This window comes from Cucurbita maxima, unplaced genomic scaffold (assembly GCF_002738345.1).
Source record: "Cucurbita maxima cultivar Rimu unplaced genomic scaffold, Cmax_1.0 Cma_Scf00014, whole genome shotgun sequence".
Lineage (NCBI taxonomy): Eukaryota > Viridiplantae > Streptophyta > Magnoliopsida > Cucurbitales > Cucurbitaceae > Cucurbita > Cucurbita maxima.
In genome coordinates, this window is record NW_019272030.1 from 2,043,085 (window position 1) to 2,065,021 (window position 21,937).

The 21,937-nt window shown below is 37.8% G+C and overlaps 5 protein-coding genes across 7 annotated transcripts in view; 2 read left to right on the forward strand and 3 right to left on the reverse strand.

The window, feature by feature from the left end:
* The first annotated feature begins 527 nt into the window (after positions 1-527).
* LOC111489750 (amino acid permease 3-like) lies at positions 528-2,575 on the forward strand. Its single transcript, XM_023138108.1, has 6 exons — positions 528-738; positions 830-1,063; positions 1,168-1,261; positions 1,339-1,553; positions 1,641-1,780; positions 1,861-2,575. The coding sequence occupies exons 1-6, from the start codon at positions 645-647 to the stop codon at positions 2,506-2,508; spliced, it is 1,425 nt and encodes a 474-aa protein (XP_022993876.1). The 5' UTR covers positions 528-644; the 3' UTR covers positions 2,509-2,575.
* Positions 2,576-4,408: 1,833 nt separating this feature from the next.
* LOC111489744 (auxilin-related protein 1-like) lies at positions 4,409-10,351 on the reverse strand. The gene is made up of 9 exons (XM_023138095.1): positions 9,428-10,351; positions 8,503-8,693; positions 8,195-8,421; positions 7,949-8,051; positions 7,722-7,819; positions 7,408-7,473; positions 7,210-7,299; positions 5,695-5,871; positions 4,409-4,881 (listed from the first exon to the last, which is right to left on the reverse strand). The coding sequence occupies exons 1-9, from the start codon at positions 10,015-10,017 to the stop codon at positions 4,846-4,848; spliced, it is 1,578 nt and encodes a 525-aa protein (XP_022993863.1). The 5' UTR covers positions 10,018-10,351; the 3' UTR covers positions 4,409-4,845.
* A 312-nt stretch (positions 10,352-10,663) lies between these two features.
* On the forward strand, positions 10,664-13,634 carry LOC111489748 (pentatricopeptide repeat-containing protein At1g77360, mitochondrial). The gene is made up of 2 exons (XM_023138104.1): positions 10,664-12,707; positions 12,845-13,634. The coding sequence occupies exon 1, from the start codon at positions 11,198-11,200 to the stop codon at positions 12,638-12,640; it is 1,443 nt and encodes a 480-aa protein (XP_022993872.1). The 5' UTR covers positions 10,664-11,197; the 3' UTR covers positions 12,641-12,707; positions 12,845-13,634.
* LOC111489787 (protein KRTCAP2 homolog) lies at positions 13,557-16,477 on the reverse strand. Of its 3 annotated transcripts, none has more exons than XM_023138169.1 (5): positions 16,388-16,477; positions 15,815-15,973; positions 15,145-15,196; positions 14,180-14,246; positions 13,557-13,842 (listed from the first exon to the last, which is right to left on the reverse strand). In XM_023138169.1, exons 2-5 carry the CDS (start codon positions 15,968-15,970, stop codon positions 13,752-13,754), a joined length of 366 nt encoding a protein of 121 aa, XP_022993937.1. In that variant the 5' UTR covers positions 15,971-15,973; positions 16,388-16,477; the 3' UTR covers positions 13,557-13,751. The 3 variants fall into 3 exon arrangements, with proteins under 3 accessions (XP_022993937.1, XP_022993938.1, XP_022993939.1); XM_023138170.1 differs by having other exon boundaries at positions 16,357-16,464; XM_023138171.1 differs by lacking the exon at positions 16,388-16,477 and adding an exon at positions 16,194-16,333.
* Positions 16,478-17,035: 558 nt separating this feature from the next.
* The window catches only part of LOC111489732 (NAD kinase 2, chloroplastic-like), a 5,641-nt gene continuing 739 nt past the window's right edge, over positions 17,036-21,937 (reverse strand). The window contains exons 2-8 of the mRNA XM_023138079.1: positions 19,666-21,552; positions 19,450-19,571; positions 19,233-19,374; positions 18,918-19,142; positions 18,703-18,777; positions 17,636-17,737; positions 17,036-17,480 (exon numbers count right to left, since the gene is read on the reverse strand). Coding sequence (XP_022993847.1) covers positions 17,277-17,480; positions 17,636-17,737; positions 18,703-18,777; positions 18,918-19,142; positions 19,233-19,374; positions 19,450-19,571; positions 19,666-21,552 — 2,757 coding nt within the window. The 3' untranslated portion in view covers positions 17,036-17,276. The remainder of the gene's footprint in view (positions 17,481-17,635; positions 17,738-18,702; positions 18,778-18,917; positions 19,143-19,232; positions 19,375-19,449; positions 19,572-19,665; positions 21,553-21,937) is intronic.

The following is a 21,937-nucleotide window of genomic DNA, read 5'->3' on the forward strand; positions in this document are numbered from 1 at the left end:
TTTTTTTTTTTTTTTTTTTTTATCCAAACAACTTAAATTGCCATGGAAGGGGCTGCCATCAAAGTGAATATGGCACAAAAATTTCTATCAATTTTCATTAAATTTAACTACTATTTTAATTTTAAAATAACTTAGGAATTTATTTATGATATTTAAAGTGAGAATTTATCACGACGACTAAATGAGATGCAATATTATATTTGAAGGGTTTTGGCTCAGAGTAGAGACTAATGGGTTAGGGTCGGAATGGACAAACGTGCATGCACGAACGATGTGTATGATGAAACAAGTCTAGTTGCTAGGGGAGGGGTAAGAAATATAAAAATTGTTTTTTTTTTTAAATGTTTTTTCCCCGAAACGTGGAAGGATTTTGCAGCTTCAAAGGAAGCTCACATCGGAGTCAAAAGTGGTGAGAAAGGTAAATCGACCGTCAACAGACCCACTCGGTTCACCTTCCCTTAGCTTTCTTCAAACAGCACGTGCTTTCTTGTTCGTCTTCTTCTCTATAAAACACGAACACCCATCTCCTTCTTCCCCAAAACAAAAACATTGGAGCTCTGTTTTTTCAGACATTCTGAAACGCTAACCATAAAGGGTCTGAGAAAAAACAGCTGATTTGCCTCTGTTATCGTTTGATTTTGAAGATGGCTGAGAATCAAGCTTTTGGTGTTTCCACGGCGGCGGTTCCACAAGGTGGTTCCAAGTGCTTTGACGACGACGGCCGGCTAAAGCGAACTGGTATAACATTTCCAACAGTTAAAACAGAGTCCTCTGTTTCTTCAAAAAAAAAAAAACAGGGTCTTATGGTGTTTTTGTTTTGAAAAAACAGGGAATGTTTGGACAGCTAGTGCTCACATTATTACAGCCATTATTGGCTCTGGCGTTCTTTCATTGCCGTGGGCGACGGCACAGCTCGGCTGGATCGCCGGTCCGTTGGCTATGTTCTTGTTCGCAGTAGTTACTTATTACACTTCCCTTTTTCTCTCCGCCTGTTACCGGTCCGGCGACCCTGTTTCCGGCAAGAGAAACTACACTTACATGGATGCCGTTGAGGCCAATTTCGGTGAGTAAAATCCCAAATTTATGGTCGTTTTATTCCAAATTGTCAAGAATGATTCAAGAATTTTCCCCCTTAACCTTATATGCTCTGTTTTTTCTGATTTACAGGCGGTTTTAATGTGAAATTATGTGGGTTTGTTCAATACTTGAGTCTTTTCGGAATCGCAATTGGCTCTACAATTGCTTCAGCCATAAGCATGATGTGAGGGAACTTTTAAAAGCTTTTTCTTCTTGTTCTTGTTCATTTCTGATGTTCTTCAGGTGATCTGAAATTTGCAGGGCAATTAAAAGGTCAAATTGCTTCCATGCAAGTGGTGGGAAAGATCCTTGCCCAATCAATAGCAATCCGTATATGATTGCTTTTGGGATTGTTGAGATAATTTTATCACAAATTCCAGATTTTGATCAGCTATGGTGGCTCTCCATTGTCGCTGCTGTCATGTCTTTTACTTACTCAACTATAGGACTCGGCCTCGGAGTTTCCCGAGTCGCCGGTAAATTTTCCGACATCTCTGTTCCTCTGTTCCTCTGTTCTTTGATGTTTTTCTTGGAGATTCTGACCCTGTTCTTGTTTGTTCTAGAAACTGGGGAAATCAAAGGCAATTTGACTGGAATCAGCTCAGGAACTGCCACTCAATCCCAAAAAGTTTGGAGGAATTTCCAAGCTCTTGGAGACATTGCTTTCGCCTACTCGTACTCGATGATCCTCATCGAAATTCAGGTACGATCTCTCGTCGGTCGTCGTAATCTATCAGCTTAAACTTTCAAGTTCAGTGACGGAGATATGAAGCTATGAAACAGGACACAATTAGATCGCCGCCGTCAGAGGGGAAGACAATGAAGAAGGCAACACTAGTGAGTGTGACGGTGACAACACTATTCTATATGTTGTGTGGCTGCGCCGGCTACGCCGCCTTCGGCGACATGTCGCCACCGAATCTACTGACCGGATTCTATACTCCTTATTGGGTTATCGACATTGCCAATGCCGCCATTGTTATCCACCTTGTCGGAGCTTACCAAGTGTACTGCCAACCCATTTTTGCCTTTGTGGAAAAGTATGCGTCGGAGAAGTTTCCGGCCAACAAATTCATCACCAAAGAGATCGAAATTCCGATCCCCGGCTTCCGGCCGTACAAATTCAACCTTTTCCGGTTGGTTTGGAGGGCGGTTTTTGTGATTGTAACGACCTTGATCTCCATGCTTCTACCGTTCTTCAACGACGTCGTTGGACTCCTTGGAGCTATTGGATTTTGGCCTCTTGCTGTCTATTACCCTGTTGAGATGTACATTCTTCAAAAGAAGATACCTAAATGGAGTTCTAGATGGGTGCGCTTCCAAATCTTGAGCGTCGCCTGTCTTATAATCTCGATAGCCGCCGCCATCGGTTCGGTCGCCGGAGTTCTTATTGATCTGAAGAGCTACAAGCCTTTTACCACGAGTTTCTGATTTTCAATTTAACCTTTAACCTCCATAACAATCAGATCGAAAGATAACTAAAAGTATTTTTAGTTTCCGTCTCTGCCACTCATTTTAATGTTTATTGTTTCAAAATTTCTATATTTTTACCATCCAACAGTAGAAATTCTCCATACAAATTTACAGAGATCAAGTTTTCTCTTATATATTTCTTTAAAAAAAGTTTAGTGAACAATACTAAAATTATAAAATATTTTAATAAATTCAAAAATATAATTACATATGTATATATATATATATATATATATATATATATAAACATGGTGTTACTCAAAAGGTCTTTGGGACCATTTTTCAAACAAATTTCCATCAAATCCCAATAGGTCAAAAAGCAGTAAAGGTTTATTCAATTTATATTTTTATAAATTTAATTTTATAGTATAAAATCAGGTAAAATTTGTGGGGATGTGAACTCGTGTTAGCTTTGAGTGAAAGTAAACACGACTCAACGAAAATTGAAAAAAAAAAAAGTTGTTCCGGTGAAAGTTATGTTAATTATCGAACATATTTTTTAATATTTTCGTAATTCTCTTTATTATTGGTAACCATTGACTTTCAATGCATACAAATTTCATCGTAAAGCAAGCACTTTGTTCTAGAATATGTCTATCATAAACGGTTGTATTTTGTTAATTTGAGTATAACTTAACATCGATTACTGTCTCAAAGTTTGATGGTTAGTTTTATTATCGTGTGATAAAAAGATTTGTTTTTTCTCTGCCTTAGCTAAGCAATTTGAATAATTCAAATCCAAGATTGAAGCAAAGAAGTTGAAATTTGAGTTTTTTAGGCTTGTGTTTGATTCACCTGTCTTAATAATCTTGTCGGGATTATGGAGTTAACATGAGCTCTAACATCAAATGGGTTGAAAGGATAGGGCTAAGAAGCTAGAATAGAGCGTTACAATATTATCTGAAACACGAAAGAAAGATGCTACTAAAAGTTGTAGTATTGAGATATGGAAGAACTATCACAATATTACTGTAAGAAAAACAACAAAAGTACTTTTTTGAATACGAAAGAAAGATGGTCGTACAATATTATTGAGAGAAATGACAAGAATAGTTTATATCAACGTTAATACGGATTGCAAAAGGTAGCCCTAAAAATCAAACCAACCCAATAATATTTATGGGTGAGAACGCCGGAAAGTCTCAAGTCGAGAGCCGCCCACTAGCGGCGGCTTCGTCGCAGGTGGGTTGGTTTCGTGATGTTTCTGGGAAGTTCATATTTTCATTGGAAAAGTAATTGCTGTCGTTCTCTTACCTTCCCTTTTGCATTTGTCATTTGTTTGGACGAGGTAAAGGCCATGATATGTTTGTTTATTTTTTTACTTTGATATTGTTTCGATTGGATTAATGATTTAACGGGAAAGGCAAAAGCTCCATACCGAGAAACTGAATTTTATGAACGTGAATGTTTTCTTCTTATCTTCAACCAGAGTGTTATTACGAAAGTTTATCAACTAGAGATGTCTACGGGACAAGGATGAAGAAGCCTTCTCCATTATAATTATAGTTTCAAAACCTTAAATATTGTAATAGGTAAGTAATAATATTCATACGAAGCCTCGAAATTAATTGTTTAAACCCCAAGTTTCACGATCGTGATAGAGCAAGGCAAGGATGATGAATACAATTCTATCCCCAACCTTGTTTATCTACCCTAACCTCGTTTATCCAACGAGGAGGAATCTCACTTTACTCCCTCTTCTCCTATTCCCCCATTTGAATGGAAATTTTTTCACCCCATTTGAAGCGGGTCTCCATGAGATCACAAGCTCTAGGATAAATGGACCTCCTTGAAGAAATTTGTGTTTGAAATATAAAAGAGACTCGCTAAATCCGTAGTACGAAAAGAATCACTCAGAGGGGAAAAAGAATACAAAAGTTGATTAAAAAATTTCCCAAGGTTACACAATTCAAGGATACTCTTACAACAGATAATACAAATGGTTTGAATGTACACTTTCACCGAATACAGTATACAGAAGAAAGAAAGAGGAAAATGGAAGAAATACTCTACAATAGCAATGAATCTGGCGCAAATTTAAAGAATTATCAGCATTATTTCGAAGTATGAAACTATGATTTAGCCCATGGAATAAAATTTTCAAGTAGTCACGACCTTATAGATCTTTCTCTGAGAACATGTTGAACACAATATTAACAGCCAAATGGCCTCAAGACTGACCTGCAGGAAGCAGACGGCTCTTGCCATGGTAGTTTGGTCGTCTCCCCCTGATTAGGTACTCATACTTTGCAGGTGACATGGTGGTTGAAAAGAAACAATCATCCGAGGTTGTGTCTAAAGTTCCTCTTTGCTGAATTTATTCCAGGCTTCCTGTTTCAATGTAAGACAGAAATGATGGTAATAAGACAGTCAAAACAAGTAAACTGAATTAGACTTTGAATCTAAAAGAAGTCGTGTATTGAACAACCAATTGTTTGGACAAGAAAGATGAGAATGTGAGATCCTACTCAGGTTGGGGAAAAGAACGAAACATTCTTTATAAGAGTGTGTGGAAACCTCTCCCTAGCAGACACGTTTTAAAAACTTTGAAGGAAAGTCCAAAAAGAAAAGCCCAAAGATGACAATATCTGCTAGCAGTGGTCTTGGGCCGTTACAAATGTTATCAGAGCCAGACACCGGGCGATGTGCCAGCGAGGAGGCTGCGCCCCAAAGGGGGTGGACACGAGGTGGTGTGCCAGCAAGGCGCTGGGCTTCAGAGGGGATGGATTGTGAGATCCCACATCAGTTGGGGAGGAGAACGAAACATTCTGTATAAGGGTCCGGAAAGAAAAATCCAAAGGGAACAATATCTGCTATCGGTAATCTTAGGCCGTTCCAGAGGAAGACAGTCATAGATCAATCCTTTGTCTGTTTATTTCTCCTAGGATTACAATAGTTTGTCATAGAAACATTCCAAGTAGGAAATCATTTGGTACTTTTATAATTCTATAACAATCAGTATCTGCATTGGAGACGACCTAAGCTCAACGAAAATTTTAAATAAAAACAAACAACCCATTCTCTAAACATGTAACCAAACTCAAAAGATCATACACCTTATCGTTCGAAAAACAGAAACCAAGTCGAGATGCTAACATGAAGCTAAGGATGCTAAAAGAAGAAAATGAAATATTGGCAAGTCACCTTAAGGATATCAAAAACCTTCTCTGCTGTATATTTCTGCTCAATACTGGCACCCTTCTGTTGTACCTTATCCGGATGAATGCACAAGACTGCCTTCCTGTATACTTTTTTAACTGAGGTAGAAGTAATCATATCCGTCAATGAAACTGGCTCCCAACCGCATCCCGACCAGAGAACCTAATCACCAGTAGAGTGGAGATTAATCAGCATGCTAGTAAACGAATCTATATTGTTGCCAATTACAGCTAGAGAATCTGGACTGGTTGAACGTGTGAACGTATTTTAAAGTTGATGGCTTTTATGAAAATATTCTTCGTTATGATCATGGGGTGCAGCCACCAGCCCATGCTTCTCTAAGAATATAACTATTCAAGTGTCTACAAGAAGTTATGTATGTTTATGTATACATCCTTATAAGCATTACCACATGTCATGCAAAAGGTCAGGGAAGTAAACACATTTTACGAATGCTACTATTTACAATATTACCAAAAGAGAATCAATGGACTTAAGCTTGTTTGTCTCTCCTCAAACCAGCCTACTGCAAGGTAGCTTTATTGAATCATGTTGCCAATATTAACTTATCTACCAACGAAGTCAAAAGAAAAATTTATACAGTTTAGGTACTTTGATTTTTGATTATCCTCAATACTAGCCTACAAAGGTACTATGGTTTTTCATTATCCTCAATACTAGCCTAGGCTTCTCTAAATCCTGAGTCTTTACCATCACAGATCCCTACAGGAAATACATCATAAACAATTCCAAAGATGAGAAGTTTTTTTCTCTCCATGAAGGGGAAATGCAGAAGCAGTTTAAGGTCAACAACTCTTTTAGAATAAGATCTTTAACTCTTCTAGAACTTCTCCTCTTCCTGTATTCAGCTTCTTTCCTTCCACATAAATAAGGTCTCAAATTTCAAGTTTGTCACTATAAATACTTGCTGGTCGCTTACAATAATACTTGGGATCTTCAGCTGAGAAGATGTTTAATGGAAAGAAAATTAGAGGAATGACCAATAACTTTGAATCTTCTTGGCGCCCTCCTGTTCCCCCAAGAAGATTGAAGATGAGATTTTTTAGTTTATTTCAGGCTGATGGTTAAAAAGAAAAGAGTATAATCCATTGCTCAAAGGCTTGTAGAGGTCTCTTTGGCTTCTTCAGAAGAAAGGATTTCTAGATGTTTCGCATATAAGTTCACCACTTTTGTTAAATTTAGTGAACATATTCAGTAAACAACCACCAACCGAGTGCTTTACACAAATCCTTGCATAATATTCCCTCTTTCCCTTTTCTTCGATTTCTCCTTTCTATGCCTATGGATCCTATCCCTAAGGCCTTTAGGTTGAGCTTATTTTTTGGTGTGTGACTCCATTTCTCAAAATAAATAAATAAATAATAATAAATAGAGAGAGAAAAGCTAATCGAAATGCTCACATGGAGAATAATAGAAAATAACGGACACTAGGTAAGGAACATTAGAATGAGAGAGAAAAACTAAAACTAAGAAACACACATATTGCAATGACGATAACAGTGCACGAATGTTGCCTTCCTTCCCTGCAGCCCAGCGCTTGATATCAACATCTAAAGACTCAGCAAACCTCTGGTCAAATCAAACAAAACTGGAAATAAACCAACCAAGCCTTTGGATTTAACCAAAATGAGAATTATAACTGTAAGTCAAAACACAATTGAGCAATTGAATACTAACACGCTTCTCTTCTTGCTCATGCTGTGTTTGAAAATCACGCTGATTCAAATCAGCCACTGCTCTTGCCTGAAAATAAAACATTAAGATGGTGCAAATGTTCCTGATAAAGATGAACAAAAAAAGAAATGCAAAATCCATAATCAGTTTGCCAAAATTACTAGGAAGTCTATGCCTATGCCTCAAATCCCACTAGGAATCGATTTGAACTGCTTTTAATTCAATGAATAAGAACATCCATCTAAGAAGAGAAATCTAAACTCTAATAGGTACAAATTGTAATAAAGAAGAAAAAAGAGAGAAAGAGAAGCACAAACTGCTCGCTCTTGGGTTCTCTGGAAACGCCCCATTCTAGCTCTTCTTCTTTCTTCACTCTCCCCAGCAACTTCTTCAAAATGTCCAAATGAAGGAGCATCTACCATGAGAGAAAAAAGGGATTGGGGAAAAACAAATTTTTATAGATTGAAGGAAAAAACAATCGAGAAAACTGTAGTCAATTGCATATAGTCATAGCTGAAGCTGCATTCCATGGTATGTATATCACCTCCGAAAACCGACGAAAGATCGTCCACAAGATTAACAGCAGAAGAAGCAGTTTTGGGAATTTCAGATGGTTTGTTGTATTTAGGAACGTCAAATAGAGGATCCTGAAAAATAACACCACAACATTAACAGACGTGTCCATCTGGTGGTTTAGGATACAAATAAACAAATATATATTGTTTTAACTGCAACCAATTTTCATATTCTTTTTTCTTTTGTACAAGCATTGGTGGTGTTAAGTGGTTACCGGAGTCGTCGTTTGTGACCTTGGAACACTCCGTGATCGAGGACCCACGTTGAAAAAGGAGTCCAGATCGTCAACAGTCTTATGATGATTTACTCCTGCAGCATGTGCAACATGACAATTTCTACTCATGTGTGTTGAGGCATTGACTTTCCCTTCACTGTTATTCTGCATCTTCCCCCTAGCAAAGTTATCCAATTCATCTATAGGAGAGGAAGAGGAGCTCTTAACTGCACAGAGCATCTTCATATTGTCAAATTTTGATGAGATTGGGCATATCAATACTTATGAATTTAGGGAAGCTGAAGCACCTTTATCTTCCTTATGACCTGGCTTTGGTATCCGAGGAATCCTGAATGGTGAGGAAGAACTTGGGGGGCTGTCAAATTTTGAAGCTTCAGACGAATTATAAGACGGTATTGAAGTCGATTCTAGTTCTATAAAAGGAACTTTGGCTGAACTGACAGTTGATTGCTGGGTCAGATTGTCTGGCATGCTTGCCCTGTGCAAACAAGTAAGATTAGAACGCACCAATTGTATGAGTAATCACACTTACGAGAAAAATAGAGATGCATCAATAAAAACAACACGCACGGAAATCATCTAGTCAAAAATATGCAGGAACAAAATTGAATGAGAGCTTGGGAAGGCACATAGGGTATACAGAAAATAGATTTCTACAATAATCAAGACTTTATTCCCACATTGAAGAGAGTTTCTCTTGGCATACAATATTGTAAATGGTCTACTATGATTAAAGAAAAATTGAAAGGCAGCCATGGTATTCAATTGCAAATATGTTTCATTCCAGTTATATGTTTGTACTTCATTAACAATTCAATACAATGCTGTTGATTGGCGATGGCTCGTATGAATTTGCCTTGGAAGCAGAAACGAATAGTTGTAGGCATATAGGACAGTTCAGGTAATTAATGAAAGTCAAAACTTAATTTTTACATTTGAATGGTTGCATATATGGCAACCAAAATAAGGAAATGACATGCATTTTATCGACGACAGGTTACAGATACAACGAGAAACTAATCTTACAGTGAAGGGAATGAAACTGTGATGCCAAAATGAAGCTAAATTCTATGTCAATCTTTTCCTAAGTTCAATTCACACCGGCATGATGATACAGTAGATTCACCAACAAAAAGCAGAACCTAAACCATAATTTTCTCATACCAACGACATAATGTAGGCCAGTTTTTCAAGCATCTACATTGATTATACCTGTTAGTTCGAGAGTTGTTATTGCCAAAGCCAGAAATGAATTCATCAAAAGGAGCTGCGTTATTTGCTGCATTTTTTAATCCGTTCAGCTTCGGGGAAGTTTTTCCCACATTGCTGCCAAAATCACCAAACAAATCACCAATTTGAGAGGTCTGATTCAAAGACGAGGGGAATGATCGGACAGGATCCTCCTTCTTCGCTGTAACCGAGCTCTTGAATCCGGGAATCCCACCAAAAACATCATCATATGTTGGATCTGAATTTTTCGACCCAAAAAATATGGAATCGTAGTCAAAAGAAGACGGAGAACTTCCAGAATTCCCCGAATGTTTCGTTGACTGGTTGAGACTCCCGAAAAGACCATCGTAATCATCAAGCCCTCCGTAATTATCGGGTTTAGTATTTTTCTGAAAAGATACGTCAACAAAACCAGAGTCAAACGAGGATTTTCCGTTCAAACCCGAATTGTACCCGGAATTCCGGGACTGGAAGGTGTTTGAAGGAGATGGTGCCTTAGATGCGGCCATTGGAGCCGATTTTCCTTGCGGCTTCAATCCAAATCGTTCTGTCAATACCCCAAACTCGTCCATTGCAGGCGTAATCACAAATTTTCAACAATGTGATCAAAAGTAAACCCAATAATCTTCAAAGCAAAAGCGAGCAATTAAACTGTCTTCAAATACGAATTCTGAAGTGAGAAAGAACACAGAATTAATGCCGCAGATAATTGAAGCATAAACATCAAACAAGCTTCAAAAACAAATCGTCCAAAGGAAGGAGAAGGTAAATCAATCAAAGATATCACAACTTCGTGGCCCCTCCGCTTCTCCCTCTCCCTCCGTACGAATATATGAGTGGAAGCCACCACGCATTCTGCAACATCAAATTATGATTTGTTTCTATTCTATTTCCCGTTTCCGAGTCCGTGTCGGTGTGAGAGAGAATTTAAATTTATATATATACTTTTTTTTTTCTTTGTTTTTTTTCTTAGATTAGTAAAAATGCTATTAAACATTTTATTTAGTTTCAAAAAAATAATTTAATATTACCTTTAAACTTTTAAAATATTAAAACTAATAAAAGAATCTCGAAATTATTGTACCTTTAAATTATTAGTAATTTATTTATTTCAAAAATAATTTTTGAAGTTTTAAAAATAGCATAAACGTCTAAAAAAATTCAAAAAAAAAAAATTAATTTTTAATTTTTAATATTTTTATTTTAACTTTTATTCTTTTGTAGTTTAGCATACAACCCCTAAAATTCATCGGTCTCGTGCAACCGTGTCGTCGGAGGAGCGAAATCCGGCGCCCATTCTATACCAAATTGGATTGGAACGCAGCCTGCTGAAATTCGAACCACCATCCTCGCAGGCTCGCACTAATCATTGCCATTCACCGGCCACTAAGCGATAGGAATTTGTTCGATCGCGCCGCCGTCGTTTCATTCTTCCATTGAAGCGAGGAAGAAGATAACAACGGTGCGACACGCTAGCCTGTTTTGTGTTTTCGTTACTTAGTTCTACTGTTACTCGTTGGATTGTTTATAGATTTATAAGTTTCTCAAGTTCTGTTCCATTTTCTCTTTAGCGTCCTTCGAAAGTTCAAGCTAGCTATAGTTTGGTTTGGGAATATGCTTAATTTCTGTTCCAACTATGTGTTTAAGAAGCTCTGCAGCTACTTAAGTGATGGTTTTTTCCATAATCGCATCTGTAGTTACTTGTTTTCATGTTATTGACATTGTTTGAGGCAAAGTTCAATTCTGTGTACCATGATGAGAATTTGCAGCTATGAGAGAAATAAACTTCCACTATGTAGATTGTTGGCTAGGCTGTACAGTTCTGGTGAACATGTTGATACAATCTCGGATTCAACCAAGAGTATATGTAAAATCATGATGACATGCCAAACACTGGCGCTTGAAACTGCCCTTGACCAAAGTGGGATTAGGATTTCACCTGAGATAGCTGAGGCTGTCCTAAAAAGATTTGAGAATGCTGGCATGTTAGCTTATAGGTTCTTTGAATGGGCTTCCAAACAACGAAGCTATGTCCATAGTGTGAGGGCTTACCACTCTATGATTGAGTCTTTAGCTAAGATAAGGCAGTACCAGATGGTGTGGGATTTGGTGAATGTTATGAGGAATAAGGAGATTCTAAATGTTGAGACGTTCTGTATTATCATGAGAAAGTATGCTAGAGCCCAGAAAGTAGAGGAAACAGTTTATACATTTAATATCATGGAAAAATACAACATGAAACCAAATGTAGCCGCATTTAATGGATTGCTGAGTGCTCTGTGCAAGTCCAAGAATGTGAGGAAGGCTCAGGAAATTTTTGACAGTATGAAGGATCAATTTGTTCCTGACTCGAAAACTTACAGCATACTCATTGAAGGATGGGGTAGGGCTCCAAATCTTCCAAGGGCAAGGGAGATTTTTAGAGAAATGATTGATAGCGGGTGCATTCCTGATATAGTGACATATAGCATTATGGTTGATGTTCTTTGCAAAGCAGGACGAATCGACGAAGCAGTTGGCGTTGTAAAAGAAATGGATTCTAATAATTGTGGACCGACATCGTTTGTCTATAGTGTTTTGGTACATACGTATGGTGTAGAAAATCGGATCGAGGAGGCAGTCTCTACGTTCTTGGAGATGGAAAGAAATGGAGTAAGGGCTGATGTAGCAGCATATAATGCTTTAATCTCTGCGTTCTGTAAAGCAAACAGGATTAAGAATGTGTATAGGGTGTTAAAGGACATGGAATTAAAGGGTGTTAGCCCCAATTCAAGGACTTGCAACATCATTATAAACAGCTTAATAGGCAGTGGTGAGACAGATGAGGCGTTTAGGATGTTTCGTAGGATGGTCAAAGTGTGCGAACCAGACGCAGATTCGTATACCATGATCATAAAAATGTTCTGTGAGAGGAAGGAGGTTGATATGGCTCTTAAAGTCTGGAATTATATGAAGAAGAAGCAGTTTGTTCCGAGCATGCACACGTTTTCTGTTCTTATTAATGGACTGTGTCAGATAGGCAATGCTACAAAAGCTAGTGTGTTGTTGGAAGAGATGATAGAGAAGGGAATACGGCCTTCTGGTGTCACATTTGGAAGGTTGAGACACTTATTGATCAAGGAAGGCAGAGAAGATGTTCTAAAATTTCTGCAGGACAAAATGACTTTACTTGTCAAGGAGCCAATGTGTGATTGAGGAACTTGGCTGAATGATGCGCTGCTGTTCAAAATTCCCATCTTTGCTGGATGGACTATTAAAAGAGGTCTGCTTTCTTTCTGCCTTTGTAGGTACCATATGTTATTTCTTTAAAACGCAAGGATTCATAGTTCCCCATATATCATCATCTTATTGCAGGCTAAATGTCATCTAGTTTCTGTTTCTTCCTTCCTTCTGTTGCAGAGCTGAAATGCAAAAGCAGAGAAAGAAAGATGGTCAAAATGATTTGAGCTGCCACTTGCTACTGCTGAATTTTATGTACAACCATTTCCATTGGGGTAACAAGGGAAATGTTTCTCAACCTCTTTGCTCAGATTTTTTTTTTTTTTTTTTTCATCAGATAGCACTAAGTGGAGTTATTGAGTCTTTGGTTGTTTTGTCTAGGGAGTTAATTAGTTCGTAGAGTTAAATAATTTATGATTGATGCATAGAGTTGCTACAATTTCATTGATGATTAAAATTTACAAAAGGGATGTATAATCCATGGTGCTTACAAAAGACCTTTCGAATTTGTAATGAGGGAGGTATAGCTATAGGAAGTAAAAATATTAGACAATTTACACCGAAATATAGCTTGGTAAACAACATTGTCGAAAAGTTTTACATAGGTCTGGATTTAAGTGTTAAACTCTTGATGGCTTGAATTCGGAATATGTCCGATAAATGTTAGATTCTATCTATTTTTTGGTTTAGATTTGGAATAGAATTTTAATATGTACATTGTGGAGTTATTTTGAGATATGAAATAGCATGCAGTACTCCTATAATTTGAACTGTTATTGCAAATCTGTAAAGTTTTCAAGATCAATATGAAGTGTTCTAGATTCAATAGCAGGCGATAGGACCTCTAATCAGGAGACATGCCGTACATTTTTTACTTAATCAACGGAGAAAATGTTTGAAGGCAGTAATTGTTAATATTATGATAGTTATGAATGTAGTAACTGTTCCCACAGCCGGCTCTCTCCTAAAACGAAAACAAAAACACAACTAATCAGCACCATAATGTGCAGTGATCCTGCAGGAGCTAAGGGTAAAAAGAAAATCTCAAAAACAACGTTGTTCCTCTCTGAAGAACTTAGTTACAATCTCAGTGCCTTTTGGCTCTAGATTCAGATTTAGAAAGTGCCACGCTCGAAAACTTGTTCAACTCATACAGCAGTCCAGCGGAGAACAAGAAACTGCAACAGAAGAAAACAAGAAAGATGTGAAGTTAGAGTTTCAAGATACTCGATGTTTCGGTGCAATCAATCATAAGGAACGTGCTGTTCTACTATTTAATATAATGGCTATAAACATACGTCTAGAATTTGTTCCCTTCCCTTCTGAAATATTTGAAATTAAGTTACCATTATGAACATTTGATATTAGATTATGACAGGATAAGTTTTGTATCTTATAATCTTCGCTTTTGAATCGTTATGATATGAGTTCTTTATAGTGGTTCCTTCTGCATTTCTTTCTTCCCACGGGAAGTAGCTATGAACACAGTAAAGAATATGGATTAAGTCAGGATACCATGTTGTGATGCAAACTCTATGAACAGTGCTTGCAGCAATCAATGCAACTGCTTCTGCTACGATGACTGCAACAGAAAAGTAAATGGTTAGTTGATTCTGCCTCATCTCAAGGAAACTGGCAGATGTGGGCACTATTATGCTATTCTTTATCATAATATATGATCTACTGACTTAACTCACATAAAGGTATTCAACAAACATCAATGAAAATTCGTTTGTTATGAAAGAACATAAAGGAAAAGAGTATCTAGTACTAGGAAAGTACTACTTTAAACAATGAAATTTTCATTTCATTAATAACGCACAAATCAAATGGAGTACATGATTGACAAGTTTCCATTCAATAGCATAATCAATGCAGCATAAGATGAAGAAGAAAAGGCCAAAAATACAGAAATAAACCCATACAGATTTCTTTCAACTCAATCATGAAAATAGATTGTGGCTACCATGAGTGTGTGCCTACCCCATAGTGTCAGGATTGCTTACTTATCCTAACAGTTACGAACATTTATAGAGAACAGATATGCTTGTTGCAGGTAACTATAAAAGAAATCATCAAACGTTTCCAATCTGCAGCATTAGTACTAAGACAATATTTTCTAAACAGTCTGTGCTTTCCATGAAACCTATACTCGAGAGACATCAATGGGTTTCCTCTCCAGATTGTGACTATGACTTTCTCCCCTATCACCACAGCCATTAATGCACATTCCGACGACTGGCCAAGCGAATAAGTCAATTTGGATCTTGTTCCCGGAAGTCAGAACGAATACCGAGACTCCTTTCTTTCAGACCTTATTAGTTATTCAAGCGGATCACTTGGTTTGTAATGTCCCAATAATTCAAAATTCGCAACCGCTAAGTTGGTGCTACTCAGACACCGTGAGCTAGTATTGGACAAACTAATTAAGCAGAAAAAGAAAAAATATTGTGCAGAAAAGAACAAGCAACTAAACTTACCAGCTCCCCATCCAGTTCGCATGCCACATGATTCCTGGAAGTTTCCTATAAACTGCAATAAATAAATCAAGAAAATGAAAATTATTATGCTGAATCAGCAATTTAAGCTGAAAAGCACTAAATACAAATTAAGCTCATAAACTGCACGCTGTAATTGAAGCAAAAAAACACGGTCATAAGTACAAAATTCTGTAAGCATGCAACAGTTTGCATGAGTTATGCGATGCATAACTTATCTAAAAACCATGAAATACAACTGATTCCATTACGTTTGATAGCAAGCAAAACCAGGTCCAAAATGTCGTAATCATTTATAATTTGAAATATCATCTCTTAAAAAACAAGGAGATTAGAATTGAAAACATCAGAATATTGCAGAAATCTTTGTAACTTATAATTCGTAACCGATGCAAAATGGAAGTCAACGAAATACTGCACATTTTTATTTAAATCACTTATTCAGTGTCCATGTAATTGACAAAAGATGTTATGAAGGTGGATTCAACTGCCTCAAGGACGGAATTAAATACTGATAAAACATGAACTATTCCATAAAATATCTGTAAACTCCCCATCCAGAAAAAGCCACCGGATCCAGAAATACACATGAAGATAAAATAAATCCACACGTTAGTCTAGCTGGTAAAAGGATAAAAGCGTTTGCACTCACAGTTAGAAGCACTAGAAATAGAAGAGAACTGATGAATCCTCCAAGTATGGTAAACAACTCCGATGAAGCTAACTTTCCTCTATACATCTCTTGAAGCGAAAGAATGACAGTGAACAGAAGAAATGAGGTAAGCATGGAACTCCCAGACCCCGCCATGACCTATAGTAATCACAAACACAAAAACGTCATAACCAATAGTCAAGCATCAAACCACGAGGAATGACAGCAACAGAAATCAGAAACCAGCTAAACAACAAGATGTGCGATCAAAATGAGCAGCAATCAAACAATTGCAAAAGAAAAGAAAATGCGGATCCGAAACAACAGAAGGTACAAAAATCTCAGCGACACTACAATCAATAGATTAGTTTTGGATAACCTAATCGAAATATCAGAGGCAATCCAAGTCAGAATAAAGAAAAATTATTCGAAACAAAAACCAACGGAAGATGCAATTCAGAACAAATTCCACTCAATCAAATCGGAAAAGTGGTAAAATTTTAGATCCAGTTGAATCTTTTCCCCAGTATTTGCCCACTTACAAAAGAGATCGAAGGAGCGGTAAGCAAATACCTCGGGCAGCAGCTCTATTGCAAAGGCTTTCGTTTCTTCTCTGATGACGCGTCGACGGTCTATGTCGAAGCTAGTCTCCTTATTAACCTGTTCGGCTGCTCAGAAGTTTTTAGCAACTAAACGGTGTCGTATCAAAAATTTTATTATTATTATTATTATTATTATTTGTAAATAGAGGACTAATATTCAACATTAACCATAAGTTGTTCAACATTATGATCTTAAAGGAAATAGTAAACATAATTGAGGTTCAAAGTTGAATTTCACTTACGAACAATACTTACCAATCGTTTGTGCACGTGTTTCTATTACTATTTTGGTTAATATTCATTTGAGCTACAGAGAAAGACAAGAACAAAACTCGAGATCAAAAATTTAAATCATCGTACCCCACTTGTACTAAAAAAAGCTCGAACTAATGATGAACTAAGTTGACAATACAAACAATAAGGTACAAAGTTTTCACCTCATTTCTCGAAATTCTCATGCCTCATCAACATATTAGATGTACGATCCCGAAACATTCTTTATAAGGGTATAGAAACCTCCCTATAGCAGATACATTTTATATATTAAAAGAAAACAGGTAAGGGAAAGCCTAAAAAAGACAATATCTACTAATGGTGGGGTTAAACTGTTACACGAACGACATGAATATTCTGAAATTTATATAAAGTTTGAATCGAAGAGTGTCGAACAAGAACCCGCGGTGCAAGTACTCTATAAAGTAATCTTTTTTTATAGTATCCATTGAAGTACAAGTATTCCCTACCATCTTCTCTTTCACTTTTGAGGAACTCATATACTGTAAAAGCCAAATTTTGTGTGTATGTACAGTGATTTACAGAGACCTCGTTTATTGATTTGAAATGAAGTTAATGGTATGGCTTCAAAGGGCCTTCTGGTCAAGCCTTTCATTCCAGTTCAGACAGCGAATCAAGCTGCGAAACCAATCACCAGTTTGATCACACTTGTTTACAGTTGGGAGTGGATGCTTGCTCATGGATATCCGAACGGAATCGCCTCTTGAGAGTTGCTGCCTTCTCTTTCCATCGAAGGAAACCCAAGCGTTACTCCGTGCGTCCTCCGGGATCTGTCAATATAAGTAGAGTCATACTCAATTAGAACGCTAAGCTATACGAGACTAAACAAGTATGCATTTGATCCCTGTATCGTATAAGTAAAGTAATGTATGAGTTTCTACGAGTCTGTGTCGATACTTGAAAGCGTTGTTCTAAATGAAATCACCTTTAACTCGAGTCGTGCAGAATCGGGAAGTATAACTGGTCTAAATGAGAGAGAATGGGGACAGATTGGAGTAAAAAGCATGCAAGGAACGTTCGGATGCACCTGCAAGATAGAAGAATATCGGCTCAAAGATGCATAAAGAACTTCATCCTAACGGCTGGCTCTCCATAATCACATTCAAGAACAATATTTTCCATTATGCATACATATGGCCAGAAACCACTTCAACAATGTGGCATGTGAAAAGAAATCAGTATAATTGAGAAATCCAAGAGTATTCACACAAAGCTCTTCTGACTGTAACAGCCCAAGCCCATTATTAGCAGATAATGTCCGTTTTGGCCCATTACGTATCGCAGTCAACCTCACAGTTTTAAAACGTGTTTGTTTGGGAGAGGTTTCCACACCCTTGTAAGGAATGTTTCGTTCTTTTCTCCAACCGATGTGGAATCCATAATCCACCTCTTTGGGGGCCCAGCATCCTCAGTGGCACACTGCTCGGTGTCCTCGCTGATACCATTTATAATAGCCCAAGCCCACTACTAATAGATATTGTCCGCTTTTACCCATTACGTATCGCCGTCAGTCTCACGGTTTTAAAATACGTCTGTTAGGGAGATGTTTCCACACCTTTATAGGGGGAATGTTTTGTTTCTCTCTCCAACCAATGTGGGATCTCACAATCCACCCCCCTTGGAGCCCAACGTACTCGCTAGCACACCACCCAGTGTCTGACTCTGATATCAGTTGTAACAGCTCAAGCCTACTGTTAGTAGATATTGTCCGTTTGGACCCGTTAAGTATCACGGTCAACCTCACGGTTTTAAAACGCGTTTGCAATGGAGAGGTTTCCACACCCTTATAAGAGATGTTTCGTTCCCCTCTCCAACTGATATGGGATCTCACATCGACAATGTTGTTGACCAAACTATATCTTGGTGTAAACTATCTAATATTTTTGCTTCCCACAATTATACCTTCCACATTGAAAATTCGGAAGGCCTTTTGTAAATTTCAATCATCAATGAAATTGTTTCTTATAAAAAAATAAATAAACATCAGCTTACCATAGAACCCCCTGCTGCGGTAGAGTAAGCAGTGCTTCCAGTAGGTGTAGCCACAATGACTCCATCGGCCTGGACCTGAAAAGCATTTCCACTCAAGAATGACTATCTTATACTTAGTAGCTGCAGCCAATGGTTCAGAGAATATCACTCTTGAAGAAAAAAATATGATGATCTGCATCATATCAACTGGACTAATTTTCAAAAAGGAAACCCACCTTTGTAATGAGTCGATCATGTTCGTAACATTCGATTTTGGAAAGGTACGGATTCGAACCTCGATCAACAACAGCCTCATTAAGAATATTAAATAATTTCCCAGGAATAGCTTTGCCATTTCGGAAAATTTCGCACTGAAGACGCATTCTTAGAGTTATATAGACACCATCTAGTGAATCATTTCCATGAATGACATGTCTTAAGTCCTGCCTACAACTATCAAACTATATCAAAAAAGTATTATTATCAAACAAATATTCATCCGTGCAGTAGTCAATCAAAACAAACCGAAAAGCTCGAGTCAAAGAGCTTACAGTGTGGGAAGTCAAAAATCCAAGAGACCCGAGATTAAAAGAAACAACTGGGGGAACAGCACCTCTAAATAAATTTGAAGCATGGAGAATAACCCCATCACCACCCAAGCATGCCACAAAATCAACTTTCTCATGCAGGTCACTACACTAAGCATACAACAGGATAAGCAAATCCCTGAAAAAGGAAATGTCAACAAGTTCATCAATGCAGTCTTACCTGGCGTCTTGGCTATAAAAAGTTTGGACAAATCCAAACCCGGGAATTCTTGCGAATACGTCATGAACGTCAGGTTCGACAAGGACATTCATCTTCTCTTGATGATGCAAGAACGAGGCAACCTACAATTAAGGATAGAATTTTCCATGTAAAATTATACGTCATTTGAAATCGAACAGGTAGGTTTCAAGATTTCAAATTCAGTTTTTATGGTACCTCTTTAGCTTCTTCCATGAGCTCTTGACCCAACTTTTTGAGAAGTAATACAGTCTTAGGAGTGGATTTCCACATAAGCATCTGTTGTTGTGTACTAGGATGAGTAAAGGCCAAAGAGGATTCAGTCACTTTTTCTCGAGCACATGAAAAACCATCCGTTCGAACTAAGAACATCTCGGCCTTCCTTCTTGATTGCACCCTTACAACACCAGTGGCAGAAGCACACATATTTCCCTCCACATATTCCACGTCGACATCGCTAGAAACCGAAGTTGCTTGACCATTGTTCTTTAAGCCATGTGTTTCTGATTTAGAGGGAAATTTATCTCCAACAGCAGTAGAAGCTACAAGTCTATTACGAATAGGATTGGCTGATACAGGACTATCAACATTGACATACTTCATCTTTGTAGTAGATGAAAATTGGATCTTCGAGGACGTATCGTTCACACGTGGGCTGTCGTTAGAATTTCCTGCTTCAACAGTTCCAGATTTAAGATCACTATCACCAACACTAAATCTTTGAACACTGCTTGCAGGTAACTCCGTAGAAGACTTTTCTTTCGTTTTCATTTGACGGTGTAAGTAGTTTTGAGTTATCTTTTTGGTCCTAAAAAAAGTGGACATTTCTTTTCTTGAAAAACTATTGCGTGGAGGAATCTGAGCTTTCAGAGGGTGATGCTCTTCCCCATTATCAACTGCTCTTAAAGATGACAGATCTTGTGTAGGAATAGGCCCGTTGTACGTTCCATTCATATTCGTTCCATTCATATTCGGACTAACTTTATCAGTTTCTGCATAATTTTTTCCATTGATTGAACTATGATGGGCACTTTCTAGCTGCAAAGATTGGCTGTCTTCTTCACGTGGAAATGTTTTTCCAATGGTAGAAGTTTCAAGCGACTCTTTTGCTCCATTTTGATTATGTGCTAATTTGGAAGAGGCGTCCCTAAGGGGAATATCGCCCGGAATGATAGTATGATTAGAGACGATCTGTGCTCCACTGCGAGTAGCATATTGCCTCCATCTGGATATCATGGCTGATGTCCTCCACACACCCTCCTTACTGTGAAGATAGATCAATCCACTGCTGCCATCCGAAACCAACGATGCAAACTTCTCGACCTGATCCACCATTGGTGCAGTCCCAACTTCAACAGGAATTTTGATCACCTTAACTTTTGCAGAACCAATAGCATCATGTATGGATGCACTGTAGAATTCATCCTTCACCGTCTCTGCTCGAAGATCAACAATCGTTTTAAATCCTCTCTCGATTAACCACTTCAGACCTTCTTCTGTTACCTGACCACCACTCCAGAAGGCTACATCAGAATCTTTTGCTGATGTTTCTTCCTTGAAATAATGTAGATAAACAGGATTCCAATTGGCAAACAATGTATGGCAGGGACAATCCTCCCCTCTATTAAAACCAGTATCATAACAAACATTCTTCAGCCTCTGAAGTTTCCTCCATAAATCCAAACTACGGTCATTGCCCGGAGTCGAGAAGTTTTCAAGAGCAACATGCAAGCTTTCGCAACACCTTTTAATCTCACTCCGAAAAGCAGCCAGTGGAGGAAGATTATCCTCCATTGAATCTAAATTTGTAACGTGGGAAGAATTCATGGCGGATGATCTTCCAGAAAGTACATCCTCCTTTCCTTTGTTAAGAAGTGATACTAAACATCCAAGAACAGAGACTATTTTATCCTCAATTATTGGATTTTCCCCTGGTGTAACATCATATGAAACGCTACATTCACCAGTCAAAGGATTACAAAGAGTATCCATCAGACAAGAGTGGAGCCGTTCAGCAGTTCTAAAGATTCTACAATATGCCTCAACTTCTGCAATATCGCCAGGAACAGGCCCCATCCATGGTGACTATAATAGATTACAAAATGGGGATGGTTTACAATCAAAAATCAGAAGGGCAAAGTTAAAACACGAAATAAAAATCAGGAAGAAGATAATTGTAGTTGATTTATTATCAAACAGCAAAACCCAAAGTTTATTATTCATAAATACGCCATTATCTGATAACCCTATGATTCCAAGCAACTTGAATATAGTAATAATCAGCAGAGGGCCTCCAAAGAACTGAGAAGACCAACGATTATACCATTAAATAAAAAACAAGGGTACCATCATGCTCACATTTATACAGTAAAAAAGCAATTAATTTCCCCGGACAAGACCAAGCACAATCACTTCCAGCTCTCCGGCCAGAAACACAACGAAATAGCGATAATTGGGGGGGGGGGGGGGG

Bases quoted from the DNA above. Each gene is read 5' to 3' on its own strand.
- LOC111489750 (XM_023138108.1), top strand. From the start codon at position 645: ATGGCTGAGAATCAAGCTTTTGGTGTTTCCACGGCGGCGGTTCCACAA. The intron at 1,064-1,167 runs GTGAGTAAAATC...TCTGATTTACAG, and splicing joins TGCCGTTGAGGCCAATTTCG to GCGGTTTTAATGTGAAATTA. The intron at 1,262-1,338 runs GTGAGGGAACTT...TGAAATTTGCAG, and splicing joins GCTTCAGCCATAAGCATGAT to GGCAATTAAAAGGTCAAATT.
- LOC111489744 (XM_023138095.1), bottom strand. From the start codon at position 10,017: ATGGACGAGTTTGGGGTATTGACAGAACGATTTGGATTGAAGCCGCAA. The intron at 7,300-7,407 runs GTTAGTATTCAA...TGATTTGACCAG, and splicing joins ATGAGCAAGAAGAGAAGCGT to AGGTTTGCTGAGTCTTTAGA. The intron at 5,872-7,209 runs GTGTGTTTCTTA...ACTGGTGATTAG, and splicing joins TGTTATCGTCATTGCAATAT to GTTCTCTGGTCGGGATGCGG.
- LOC111489748 (XM_023138104.1), top strand. From the start codon at position 11,198: ATGATGAGAATTTGCAGCTATGAGAGAAATAAACTTCCACTATGTAGA.
- LOC111489787 (XM_023138169.1), bottom strand. From the start codon at position 15,970: ATGGCGGGGTCTGGGAGTTCCATGCTTACCTCATTTCTTCTGTTCACT. The intron at 15,197-15,814 runs GTGAGTGCAAAC...TATTTATTGCAG, and splicing joins TATTTCTAGTGCTTCTAACT to TTTATAGGAAACTTCCAGGA. The intron at 14,247-15,144 runs GTAAGTTTAGTT...TTTCTGTTGCAG, and splicing joins GCGAACTGGATGGGGAGCTG to TCATCGTAGCAGAAGCAGTT.